Raw genomic sequence first — 14,106 nt, 5'->3', positions numbered from 1 at the left:
ACACCGCCCCCTCGTCTTCCCCCACCGCCAACAACCACCTTTCCCAATGCAACGAGAGACACACCTAAAGTCTATAGACTGATTGAGTATATTGCAAATTACTCATTCCATCTCAAAATATAGTTTCCATTTTTATATTTAGTTCCACATTCTTCCATAATTTGACCAAAAAAACCATGTTCATTTATTTACTTCTTGAGTTTTGTTTTTTCCTTTGTTTATTCAACCAAATTGTTACAATTAATGCTCTTTGACTAATTATTCTTCATTCTCTCTTCTAAAATCATCTTTTCCCATACAACATTAATTTAAATAAACAAAAATCTTTACTATCCTTCTTATATTCTACGAGTTACCAATAATATAAATTCTATAAATTCCATTGACATTATTTGGTCGCTAATTAATGGTCAATCATCTTTAAGAGGAAATTAGCATAATTCAAGTCATACTCCCCTATCTTTTTTTTATCATTCATTCTCACTTTAAATCTTGACACTATTTATTTTTAGAGAAAATCTTCTTAATTTTTCAATTTATTATGAAAAAAATATAATGATATGAACTCTTGATATTTAAGTTCAAATATGTACATACAAAATGTGCACAAAAAAGTGAAAAAATTATTCAAATCAAGTATGTATTACAATCAAATTATTCAAATATTGCCCTACAAAGATAGTTTGAATTAGTTCGTTCATTTATATCGATAACTAATTTATTAATTTGTTCATTTACCTTCTTTAATCTCTTACAAAAATTAAAAAATACAACTAATCAGGTCAAAAAAATATGAGGTAATATATAAAGTTATAAAACCAAAGTTTAAATCAACACTTCAAAAGTTCCAAAAATAAAATAAAATGGCACTCAGAATGAAAAGGACTTTTCAATTATAAGAATAAATTTCATTGATCAATTGATCTCATCCAACGAGTCAAAAAACTCCTCATAATGCCATTTATTATCAAATTTCAATCACCAAATAACAAACATTTTTTCATAAAACAAATTTTTGATAAAATATACAATAAAATCGAGCATTCAGAATGAGTAGGAGGTTTTCTTCCATTCACGATTTTTCGGTTTAATTCTAGGTTCATCATCATAATGCTCATCATAAAAAAATTAAAAACAAAAATTCAAGAAAAAAAATTTACGAAAATGAGAAAAATCATCAGAAATTAGGATTAAATTCATCAAAAAAGACACAAATTTGTGTCCTCAGACGACCGTCGTGAGAATATATCCAATATCATCACTTGATCTAGTAATTTTTCCATTAATTGAAACACAAAAAGTTTATGGAATATTGAGAAGAGATGAAAATAAAAGATTTGATTACGAAATCGAGGAAAAAAATAGTGCGAGAAAGAAAGAGAATAAACAGCGAATTGCAGAAGATGAAGAGAGAGATTGAGTTAATAGAGGATTATAAAGACGAAGTTGAAGACGGCTAGGGTTTTTGTGTGAATTTAAAGGTGCTTTGGGCTATTGTTTGATGATTTAGCCCAACTACTATTATACTAGAACCATCTATGTTGAGGTTTAAGCCGAAAGAAAACATGTTTGTATGGAGTTGTACTCGGCCACTGTGTTATTCAGACACGGATTGAGAGTCTATTTGGAGACGGATGTTTAATTGTTTGACTCGGCTATTTCATAGTAAAATTTAAGTTTTTAGTTATGAAATATTCAATTAAAGTGTCGTGTCGGATACGACACTCCATTTTTGAAGTAAATGAAGGTGTTGGAGTAAAACACTGCTCGGCCACATAATGACGGTGATGTTGACAGGATTCTATCTCAGATCTTAAACGCACCTTGATATACATCTTTTATGGGTATGTTTGACATTACTATAAGTTTTTTCTTTTGGTTTTATGAATATAAAAGCTACTCAGTTCCGTTTTTTTTTTTTTTTTTTTTTTTTGAGGGGAACCCGTCTTTATTAGTTACTTGTTTCTTTTGCACAAAGTTTTAGGAGAAACAATGTTGTGTAACATAAAAGGTAAAAGACGCTATTATTTTATGTTAAAGTTTAATACATGTGTGATGGAAAGGTAGTGTTCTTATTCCAAAAATAGAAACAAAAGAAATTGGTAAACTAATAAAAGACATCCCAAAAAGGAATACGAGCAAACTAATAAAGATCGGAAATAGTATATATCATATAAAAGGTATAATAAAATTAAAATTAGTCGTATGTATAATAAATATGTCAATTTTGAAAATTGAAAACTACTTTATGTTTTTATATTTTTGTTTTTTGTCTAAAAAAAACTAAAACTAGAAACATAAAACGGTAATAAATGGGTCATACGACTATATGTAGTAGAGGTGATCATTTTGGCCCGGTCCGGCCTGCTTTTGGGCCGGGTTCCGGGCAGATTTTTTCGGACCCGGCCCGGCCCATGATCACCTCTAATGTGTAGTTTTGGTTTTCATCTTTTCGACTACTGTGCTAAAATTACAATAAAACTGAAAATATATAATGCAACCGTCCAAAACTGCACATCAAAATTATGACAATTTCGTAAATAAATATATAAAGAAAGATAATCAGATCTTTAAGATTGCAACTTAAAGGAAAAGGAAAAGATCATGCCAAAGAATCTCCATATTACATTCCTTAAATAATTGATCTTATTACTCCTTTAGCTCAAAATTGAGTCCTAAACCATTGAGAAATGGATTACTAATTATGCTTAACAAAGAGCATTATGGATCATTGATAATTTGTGGTTTAATGGTTGTGATCCGGTCAGTGACTCATTGCCATTACTAACAATTTTTTTTTATTAAAGACTAAACGCAACCTTCAAATTTTACTTTGATATAGTCATGTAAATTTGATCCGATCTCAAATTGTCTTATGTACGGTCTTTAAAGGATATTACCTAACAACGTTAGATGATACTCACATTCATAGTACCACGGATAATATGAAGTATTTAAAATAATCACATTTTTTTTATCTCATACCCAATGTAGACGGAATCCAAAAAATATGTAACTACTTTGTTATACGGCATGTTTGGCAAAACTAGCGGTTTTAGTAGCTGTTAGCGGTTGTAGTAGCTGTAACTGTTGGCGGTAGCTGCTAGCTGTCTATTAGTAGCTGTCAGCGGTCAGCGATTAAATTAGTTGTTTAATTAGAAGTGTTTGGCAAAAGTAGTTGTTGGAATTGTAAAAGATAAAAAAAAACATTGGTTAATAATTCTACCTTATGCTATTATGAAGGGTAATTTGGTAGACCGCTACCTCTAAACCTCAAACGTTACTTGTAGTAACGTTCCACAACCGCTACTCATAATCTACTCCAACTGCTATCCGCTACTAAAACCACTACCTTACCAAACACTCATAATTTTCTTAAGTAGCGTTTCAATCTTGTCCAACCACTAAGCACTACCTCAAACGCCAAATATTCTACTGATTGAGTATTGTGTACTTCAAATTTAAAATCATTGAATGTTGGGTCACATAATAATAACAACCAATAAAACAAAGTGAGAGTAGCAGACGATTTATGAGACCAAATATTTGAATTCACGTAGAAGTATGAGTGTATGACATGAGGAATAGGTTGCCAACTACTGAGAATCTTTTTTTTTAGGGGAAAGAGAAGTGCATTAATCAAAGGGACAAGGTAACTACTGAGAATCTAATTCCTTCAAAAATGAATCTATATTTTTAGATATATCCTACAAGGGATGTCAATTTATCTACCTAAAAAAATTTTATTTTTTTTCATTGTGCCTTATGTTCTACGAAGTTTTACGTTGAACCAAGTCCTTTAAAACTTTTCATGTTGTGCCCCTAAAATTTATAAATGTAGCACAAAATGCATTAATAAAAATATCCTATCTCAAATCGCACACAACCTTCAATTTTTTGGATCATGCCTCATACATCCTTACCTCAATCAACTAACATAACTCGTAAACCCTACCTTTTATGAATACTCACGTAATAAGAAAGTTCTAAAATCTACTACTTGGTATATTTTGTATGACATTTTAACATTTTGTATAACATTGTAATAAGTTTTTGGAAAATCCATTTGGTAGTTGGTACCAATATACTTTAGCCTTTTTCATTTGGTACCCTCATTTTTTTAAGATTTTATATGGTATCACTGTAGTTGGACTTATTCTCTATCATAGCATTATGTTAAATAAAACATTAGTTTTGGGTTAATTAGGGTTATTAGTTTGCCTCGTTTACGTGTCTTGTGCATCGAAAATAGTTCAGTTAAGATTTGAGAGTCATTTTGGCTTTTAAGGGTGAAAATCGTAGTCGAAGTTGGAGAAAAACGACTAGAACCTTATATTACTTGTCAGAAAATGCCTACTTTTTTTTTTACCTAATTGGACCTTATATTTGGTTGTTGAAGACAAAAATGACTCTTAAAACCTTAATTACACAAAATTAGACAAACCCATAACCTTTTTTTTTTTTTGAGGGGAAAGAGAAGTGCATTAATCAAAGGGACAAGGTGTCCATAAGTACATAAGGTGTTACAGTACTAGGACAATGATGCTCCCAACATTGTTCAACACCAAAAGGCACAACTCTAGCAAGGTTATGGGCAACAGTATTCCCATCCCTTTTAACATGAGAAAAAGAAACAGAAGAAAATGCATTACACATAGAAAGAATGTCCCCAAGTATTGCATCCAAATCTGAGAAGAAAATAACTGCTGTCGTTAACCTCTTCGTTGCTACCAGAGAGTCGGATTCAAAAATCACATCACCATACCCATGAGCTTTGGCCAAGCGGATTGCCATGTAAATGGCCTTGCATTCAGCTACCTCGGGAGGCCAGTAGGCACGCACACGTCTAGTTGCAGCAAAACACACCTTACCTTCCGAATCGCGGGCTATCACTCCAAGTCCCACCCATCCTTCCTCGGACAAACCCATAACCTTATTTAACCACCAAACTAATGTTTTATTGAAGATAACGCTGCAGTAGAGAATAAGTCCAAAGTATATTGATACTATAGAATTAAAAGAAAAAATTGAATACCAAATGAAAAAGCGAAAAATAAAGTGATATCAAGTGAGATTTTCCCGAAAAAATGACACATTTTATTTAACCATACCTTATAAATCTGATAACAATCCCTTATAATAATGACACATTTTATAAACTCATAAATTTATGTTGTTCGTTTGTGGGCATTTGATCAGAGAAAGAGAATCAACATCCTTTATTACTCACCTTTTCTTTGCACTCACCTTTTCTTCACTCTCTTCTTTCATTATTTGTAACATGAATTTCTAGTTTTATGTTCTCAGCAAATTTTGATATCTCTTCAAATTATTCTATAATTACTATTTCTTCTGCAATTTATCATCTATCTCTTAAAATTTCTTCATTATTCAACAAATAATAATTCAAACCAATTTCCCATTTACCAATGGACTGTCGTCTTATATCTTTGAAGCAATCTCCAGTACCAAATTTCAGGGTTTTGTTTCAATCCCTTAAACCCTTCAATTTGAGATCAATTTCTCGCATTTCAATGGCGGATTACAAATTCAATGGTTCCCTCAATGTCCATGCTCAAAAGGTATATCATTTTCCCAGAATTTCTTTTCATGTTATTTAACGTTGTTATCAGTTTAATGTTTGTTTGTGTTGTTATGTACATTTTTATTATGAAGATGTTTTTTGTTTGCTGTAATTTACTATGAGTTTTGCAATGTGTGAAAAGTTTGAGAACTATGTTAGTTAAATGCACCCTTTGAATCTTATAGAAACAGGGATGACACAAAGTTTGAGAACTATGTTAGTTGGTTAAACGCTTCCAAATTCCAATGTTTGAAATGGTTTTGAGAACTATATTATTTAGTTGCAGTATTTGCTTCCAAAAGTTAGCCGGGAGTTGCGGATCATTTCGTGTTTGTGGTTGATTGGTGCCGCGGAGACTGGCTAATGTAGGTTTAATTGAGGATGATTTGGTTGGAATTTCGGTTATGGAAGAATTGGAGAAACTGCATAGTTGATTGTTGTAATTGTTTATAAACATTTTGCAGATTTTGGGATTTTTTTTTGTCTTAGGGGGGATTATCAATAAGTAATAGGAGGGGATAATGTGAAATGTATATGTATACCAGAATTTATTAGCACGTTTATGGCTATGTAGCACGGATACTTCTTCTAGGTCACGAACCCGTGCCCATGCCTGATATGATACATATCATGTATGGTACGCGTACCCATTTTTAAAAATTCAAAAGCTCGTCGTTTTTCGTCCCCCGTACCTGAATATGTACCCATACCCATATCCGTCTTAGTGCAACCTAGGTTTTGGGGTTTATGGATGATTTATGTTGTACGATACATACAATATTTTAGCTATTAAAAGCTTGATTTTCATGTGGTTTGTTTTGTAGTCTGGTTCTGGGTATGTATCTGCAACGGTTTCATCTATCGGTGATGCTCAAGAGCGCGACCTTAGAATTAAAGAGTGGGAGGTGAGAATGCTACAGGAGGAAATGGCTGCTAGTCAGGGCATCTCTATTAGAAGACGGCCACCAATGGCTCCTCCATCGGGTTATGATGGTCCGTTTGAGGTTCAAATTCAGGATATCTCAGACACTCCTCGTAACATTTTGGAGGAGATTATATGGTACAAAGACATTGAGGTTTCACAGGTGTGCTAATTTGCTAGTTCATGTCAATAGTGTTATTTGAGTGCTCACTAACACTTGTGCTCTTATTAGTTGAAGAAGAAACACCCTTTTGATACATTGGAGAAAGCGATTGCTGATGCTCCCCCCGCTAGAGACTTTATTGGCGCTTTACGAGCAGCTTACCAACGGACAGGATTACCTGGTTTGATTGCAGAAGTTAAGAAGGCTTCACCTAGTAGAGGCATTTTAAGAGAGGACTTCAATCCTGTATGGTTGCTTCTTTCACTCTGCTGCATATTGTTTCATATTACCTTCACATTTAGAAAAATAATGTAAGAATACAACTTGCATTTCTTGGAAGAATATTTCTCTGATTTTCTATTCTCAGTTTATATGATGCTGATTAATTACTAAACTTGTTTTAAGAGGGGTGCCTCTGTACGATTTTTGATGGCCTTTGTTGCTGTTTGCGTGCTTGAACTTCCTCTTCAGGGTGTGTCTCATGAAAGGATTATTCAAGCGTTGATGTAATCTTTTTGTAATTTCTGTGTGGATACTTGGTTTTATTTCATAATTTCTGGCATGCGGTGGTTTTCCCTGGCAAAGAAAAGTGCTCTGTTATGGGGCTTTTCATCTGAGCCCATATAGTCAGTAGCTACTTGCAAATTTTTGATGTATATATATACCGAGAACTTGTCCATTAAAATTGTGATTGTGAGACTAAACACGTTTTCAACCATTGAGGAAATTTCAAGTATGTTAACGAGTAACATCAAACTGGTCACATCACAGTCCAATATGGTCCTGAAAAATCTCCTTCCTGTAAGCCTTAGATGATAGGTGTCTTTTACATTTTACTCCCTCCGTTTTTTTTATATGTAACATTGGACTTTTCACATTTGCCGAGGCACAACTTTGACCGATAATATCTCCAATTGTATAAAAGTAAAAATTATAAAAAATATATATTTGGAAAGTTTGTATACCGTGACGAATCAAACAAGATCCCACATGACTATTTTTTCTTATGTATAAATAACAATTAGTGGTCAAAGTGTTTTGGATGAATATTGCCCAAAGTCAATATGTTACATCTAAAAAAAACGGAGGGAGTATTAGATAACACTTGAAAAGAGATAAATACTAACTGTAAATTCAATTCACTTTTTCGTTGCATATTCACTTCTCATTTGGCATAGTAGAAATAGGTGGATGTGAATGTTTAGCCTGGCAACAATCAGTGCTGACTATATCTTGTATGATAGGTGGAAATTGCCAAAGCCTATGAGAAAGGTGGAGCTGCATGCCTCAGTGTTCTGACAGATGAGAAGTTTTTTCAGGTTAAATTGATATTATTCAATTTCTCTACAGTTTGTTTATATTAGCTACTGTGGTCTGTGATGTGTCATTGACTTCCTCTTTTATTTTTTTGGTGCAGGGAAGTTTTGAGAATTTGGAAGCTATACGCATTGCCGGCATTAAGGTTGGTATATGATCACCCACTGCAGCTTTTGTCCACAATTTGGAGCCATCTGTTACATTTAACTTACCTTGGTTTTGCAGTGTCCTCTTCTATGCAAAGAATTTATAGTAGATGCATGGCAAATATATTACGCTCGCTCCAAAGGAGCAGATGCTGTTCTTTTGATTGCTGGAGTTCTGCCTGATGTGGATATTAAATACTTTCTGAATATATGCAAGAAATTGGGGCTGGCAGCTCTTGTTGAGGTTTGTATGCTAAGTCTTTTTCATTCAACCACTGCTCAGATGCCATGACATGGCATAGAACCCTGTCACTTGAAATTGTACCAAAAACAAATCGAAACCGGCCGGGTAAATGGTGGAGTTTGACTCGTGGAATCTTCACTCATACATGGTTCATGTCTTTAGGTTCAAGTAACATTATCCTGGCGAAAGTTAGAATGTGTTATGTACATGAACAATCATGACCATTCTTTGTCATTTTGAGACCTTTGATTAGTAGCACCTATTTTGTTAAATTAATTAGATTGCGGGACTGTTTCTTTGGCTCAAATACATGAGTGATTCCCTTAAAATGTGCATTTGCTTTGAAGGTGCATGATGAAAAGGAAATGGATCGAATGCTTGAAATTGAAGGAATTGAACTCATTGGAATCAACAATCGCAACCTTGGTAATTCTTCCCTTTTCTATTTCAACTTCTGTACTGGATATATGGTCATCTTACAAGTGAAGTTTATAGGATCTTCTATGATCATGAGTGTTTTCTTATTCTCAAGAAGTTACATGACTTGCACTTTTTCAGAAACATTCAAAGTTGACATTTGCAACACCAAAGAGCTTCTTGATAAAAGGCGTCTAGCAATTCTCAGTCAGAAAGATATTATTGTAAGTAGTTATTTTGATCCTCCTATTAGTTCTAAGTGGCAGCATGTCTTGACGCTTCCCTTTATTTATTTCCCCTTTTAGTGGTTCTCCTTAGTGACCTTTTGTTTTCTCCCCCCCCCCCTCCAACGTTCCTTGATTACAGGTGGTTGGAGAGTCTGGCTTGTTTACTCCTGCTGATATTAGTTATGTTCAAGAGGCTGGCGTGAAAGCGGTTAGTTCTATAACTTTGATTGCAATCGTACTTTTTTATAAAAAATTGTGACCAACTGACGGTATCGTTGTCTAAGCTACATGATTTTCTGGAATTTTCTTACTTTCCTGAAATCTCTGACAAGGTGACAAATATCTTTGTTTATGCTGCATAGTTTTATGGAATTTTCTTTTTCATTCATTGTGTTTCCTTATTTTTCCAAGTTCCTCCTTCAAATTAAAATCCAAAAACTACCTTGAAAAGGGAACCACATGTGGCTATTATCTAATTATTTATTTAATAGGTAAATCGTAATTGTGCAGAGCACACCTCACTGAAAGGTTCATAGAAGAACAATAATTGCCCAAATTATGATTCACTTATTTTTACTGATTACAATTGATTTTTAATATTTTAAACCGATTTTCACTGTTCAAAACTGATTATTTAATGTTATTCCTCTAATGCAATTTACTAATATATCGTGAATTCGTGATTAAAACTGGTTATATTTGATTGAAACGGATTTTTGATGATAAAAACGTATATCACTGATTAAAACTACTGTTTGCACGATACTTTTACAGTTGGAAACAGAGCCTTAGTGAATGTTTGATGCCTGATGATCCTTGATCTTATCCCACTCACACACTCAAAGACTCAAATTGACCTATGTAATATGTTGTTACATAACTATAAGTTGCTTTTCAATCTGAAGAGAACTCTCCATCTTTGCAGGTTTTGGTTGGGGAGTCCCTTGTCAAACAAAATGATCCTGCTAAAGGAATTGCTAATCTTTTCGGTAAAGATATATCGATGTGAGTCACAAATCACATTGGTCCTGACTCCAGTTCCCCTCAAAGCTAGATGAAAAGTTTCATCCCTTCTTTTGCTCTTTGAACTTCTCACATTGCAATTCCCAGCAAATGCACAGCTGCTTCATCGTTGTCCGTGTGTCAAAATTGTTTGTGTTGTTGTAACGCTTATTAAAAGAGCATAATAGGTTAAGTTAGCACATGTATTAGGAAAATAAAATGATGGTGTAATACATCAGGAAAGTAATGGAGGTCCATTGATGTTTTGGTTCATGAAGAGATGTGGCAGGTGCCAGGTAGGTTCAGACTTCAGAGCCTTCAGATTATATGTTACATGTAGCACAAATGTAAAAGGTTTTGTGTAGTCAAGTTTTGTAAGCCTCGAACAAGTTTTATTTTAGAGCCGCAATTCTAGTCAAGTTCTCATGGGAGAATATATATAGTTTAAAGAGTGACAGAGAGATTAGATGGATGTGAATGATGCTTCACTTGATCTAAACAGCCGATCTATCATTAATGTCCATAGAGTCTTTAAAATAGTTTGACTTTATATAGTTTTGACTATTGAGAATGAAATGTGTAAAATAATATTTAGGTCCTGTTCTTTTGGACTGAGAGAAACTGAATTGTAGAGAGAAATTGAAGTGAACTAAAAGGGTATTACATCCCTTGTTCAGTTTAATTGAAATAATTTTGATATTTGACTGTCCTAATGGCCAATTTAATTGCAAGATTTTTATTTAACAATAACAAACTATGACTTGTCCCCCACTCATCGATCTTTAGTAGAAGGATCCACAATAATTATGTACAATATAAAGGTACTTTGCTATTTTCTATCAAATTAACTTTTTTCGATAAAATAAGACAACTCAAATAACTCTGCTTTATCCATCTCTTGTAATTGCGCGCATGAGTGTATGGTAGGATTAATTCAAAGAGAAAATAAGAAAGATATTATTCACTAAAGAGTATGACGTAAACAATCTCAACCCTAATTTGATAACTTGGTTCAAACTCAACCCAATAAATACCCATAAAATTCAATCGAAACCTTTACACAGATTTAAACCCAAATCCCACCCATTTACCTAAATTACAAGCTCTATTGCCAACATTGAGCATGTGTTATCTACTTGAATGGCCGGTGACTAGTGTTTGAAAGACCCCTCAAAAATTACTACTTTACTCTACTTAGATCACTATTGAATTTGATATCCCCCATGTTTATTTGTTGCACACATAAAATATGATTTAAAACACCCACAAAAAAGACCACAGACCACTTTACAAAGTGGACTCTGACCATGATTGAACTATTGAAGTCTCCAACTCATTCATGTCTCCTTTATATTATTATCTTCCTCATGTTTATATTGGTCTGTACAAAACAGCATCTTCACATTTCTCATAATTCTTCATAAAAATCACACTTTCTCTTTCTCTCTATTTATACCCACTACTTTCTTCTCTTATTTCTTCACTAAAATCTCTGTTCTTTTCTCTCTTGTTTTTTTTTTCACTCTTTCATCAAAGTTTCAAACTTTACTTAATCATGGCTGCATCTTCATCTTTTTTATCCAACACTATTTCTTCTTCTATTAAAACTTGTCAAAACACAAAATCTCTTGCATTTTCTTCTCTTAGATTTGGTCAGCTTGGATTTAAATCTTCATCTCAACATTTTCTTACTAAATCTCTCAAACTTAAAACTTCACATCACTTACCCAACAGATCTTTTACTTGCAGAACTTCTGCTGATTCATCAGAAAGTAAGTTATTTACTTCATTTAATATCTTCTTAATAAGTTAAATTTTTTGGGGATTTTTTTTTGTTGATTTAATCTTTGATTTTGTTGGTTTTTAGCAGATGTTAAGATTCATGAATTCTGTGTTTATGAGATAAATGAACGCGATCGTGCAAGTCCAGCAGTTCTTAAACTTAGCCAGAAGCCTGTCTTTTCTCTTGGAGACTTAATTCCTTTCACTAACAAGGTATAAGATTTGATCTCGCGACTTCAAGTTTATACAGTACCATCTTAACCAACTAAACGAAGTTATATTTGATTTTATCATTTCAAAGTATAATTACCTGGAGCATAGCCCGAAAAAGAACTAGTAGTTAGTAACATTGTAAAGTGGTTAATATGTTTTGTACTAGCTTTTAACCCGTGCAAAATGCATTATGTAAGTTGTAAATTTCGATCCTATGTATTCTTTTAGGTGGAATTGTAACGAATATGTGTTAATTAGACTAAAATTGCATCTGAAAAACTATAGCTTGAGGCATTGTGAATTGTGATTTTAACACAAAAACTTTATATTGGTACCTTTTTTTAGCATGCTAGAGTGCTATCTCTATCGTATACAATGCAGTGCTTTAATGGTCCCTCAAATGATTGATGGTGAAAACTCTTTTGGTCTTTGGATACATTGATAATTATTTGATGGTGGGTGAAAACTTTTATCACAAAAAGTATAGATGAGGAAATAATGATCTAGCATTACGACAATAGGAATAAGGGAAAAGTTGCAATTTACGTGTCACTGAAGGGTGTATTTATTTAAACTGTTCTTAACTTGCGAGCTTATTGAAGTCCTTTCTTATGTATATTTTATAATTTATTGAAACGTTATTGAACTTATTTTTTCTGATGTAAGTCGAACATAACATTCTTCACATGACATGCATTCTGAGTAAAAAAAAAAATTCTTTGTTTCATTCCAATTTCGAACTTTTCAAGAACCTTTTTTTATGGTGAGATTGAGTGGTAAATTGCAAACTTTTTTTCAAAGTATGGCTGTTTGTCGGAAAAATCAAAACAAAGAATAGTCTTCTATGAGCTATGTTGATCGGACTCGGTACCTATGTTCAACACGAGTACGTGTCCAAGTGTCTGACTCGGCTATTTTTTGGATTTTTTTCTATTTTTTAGCCCAAAACAAAGTGTCCAAGTATCCCACCCATGTTCGAGTGTCGAGGATCCGACACGGGTACTTGAGATGAAATGAAGAGTCCGAGCAACATAGTCTATGAGTACCTTGTAACTTGTGTGTCAATTTTTGTAGATTAGTCATTTTTGGATAGTTAACTAAATGCACTGATGTAGAAATAGGTATCACTATACTACACTTTAGAAGTATGCATGCTCTTTTTCTTAATAGTATTAAAACTACACTAGTCTTATTAGCAAATTGACTAATTCTGGTGATAAATTGTGATCAAAACAGCTATACACAGCAGACTTAAAAACGAGGCTAGGAATCTCAGCAGGAATATGCATTTTGATCCAAAACAAGCCAGAAAAGAAAGGGGACAGATATGAGGCAAATTTTAGCTTGTACTTTGGAGATTATGGTCACATTTCAATCCAAGGACCATACTTAACCTATGATGAATCTTACTTAGCCATCACAGGTGGTTCCGGAATTTTCGAGAGCGCATATGGGCAGGTGAAATTGCAACAAATTGTGTACCCTTTCAAGATTTTCTACACATTTTATCTGAAGGGAATTAAGGGTGATTTGCCTGAGTTACTGCTATGTAAGCCTGTGGAACCTCACCCTGATGTTGAACCTCACCCTGATGCTAAGGCCACTCTTCCTGAAGCAGTTATCCCTAATTTTACTGACTAATTGTTGCTTTTAAGTACTACTAGTAGTAGGAGCAATGATATTCCCATATCCGAGTAAATGATATGGGAAAAGTTACCCCATATCGAATATGGGCAAATACTTCCTCGTAGTAGTAGTAGGAAATGAGTGTTGAATAATAACTTTGGAATTGTTTCTTTTGGTTGTTGTAGTGTAATGTGATGTGAGTTGTGAAATGTAGGGGATTTTTGTATGAATAAGTGTTATGTGAGGATCAACTTCAAGGTCTTTTTGATTTTGTTAAGATTCTTTGTAGTATGTTATTCTTGATTGGGCTTCATTACAGAGTTATCCTTCTCTTTTCAACTGAGTTGATTCAATTAACCTTCCCCCGCCGCCTTCCGACCCGCGAGAGTATACAATGACAACTTCCGGACACTCATGCATTCATAAATACTTCATCATCTATTAGAATGAATATGACTTTCAA

At 33.6% G+C, this 14,106-nt stretch overlaps 2 protein-coding genes and 2 non-coding genes across 5 annotated transcripts; 2 read left to right on the top strand and 2 right to left on the bottom strand.

The window, feature by feature from the left end:
• Positions 1–1,044: 1,044 nt before the first annotated feature.
• Positions 1,045–1,114, bottom strand: LOC125495336 (small nucleolar RNA Z105). The gene has a single exon (XR_007271975.1). It is a non-coding gene; the product is annotated as a small nucleolar RNA Z105 (small nucleolar RNA).
• A 58-nt stretch (positions 1,115–1,172) lies between these two features.
• On the bottom strand, positions 1,173–1,269 carry LOC125495359 (small nucleolar RNA Z161/Z228). The gene has a single exon (XR_007271997.1). It is a non-coding gene; the product is annotated as a small nucleolar RNA Z161/Z228 (small nucleolar RNA).
• A 3,885-nt stretch (positions 1,270–5,154) lies between these two features.
• Positions 5,155–10,721, top strand: LOC104905695 (indole-3-glycerol phosphate synthase, chloroplastic). The gene is made up of 10 exons (XM_010694309.4): positions 5,155–5,582; positions 6,409–6,669; positions 6,739–6,915; positions 7,914–7,988; positions 8,087–8,131; positions 8,212–8,376; positions 8,724–8,802; positions 8,935–9,017; positions 9,160–9,228; positions 9,946–10,721. Exons 1-10 carry the CDS (start codon positions 5,430–5,432, stop codon positions 10,027–10,029), a joined length of 1,191 nt encoding a protein of 396 aa, XP_010692611.1. The 5' UTR covers positions 5,155–5,429; the 3' UTR covers positions 10,030–10,721.
• Positions 10,722–11,361: 640 nt separating this feature from the next.
• Positions 11,362–13,920, top strand: LOC104905703 (allene oxide cyclase, chloroplastic). Of its 2 annotated transcripts, none has more exons than XM_010694314.4 (3): positions 11,362–11,794; positions 11,890–12,017; positions 13,254–13,920. In XM_010694314.4, exons 1-3 carry the CDS (start codon positions 11,578–11,580, stop codon positions 13,656–13,658), a joined length of 750 nt encoding a protein of 249 aa, XP_010692616.2. In that variant the 5' UTR covers positions 11,362–11,577; the 3' UTR covers positions 13,659–13,920. The 2 variants fall into 2 exon arrangements, with proteins under 2 accessions (XP_010692616.2, XP_010692623.2); XM_010694321.4 differs by having other exon boundaries at positions 11,400–11,794; positions 11,893–12,017.
• The last annotated feature ends 186 nt before the right edge of the window (positions 13,921–14,106 follow it).

Source organism: Beta vulgaris, chromosome 2, assembly GCF_026745355.1.
Source record: "Beta vulgaris subsp. vulgaris cultivar EL10 chromosome 2, EL10.2, whole genome shotgun sequence".
Taxonomy (NCBI): Eukaryota; Viridiplantae; Streptophyta; class Magnoliopsida; order Caryophyllales; family Amaranthaceae; genus Beta; species Beta vulgaris.
This window is presented reverse-complemented; position numbering and strand designations above follow the sequence as displayed.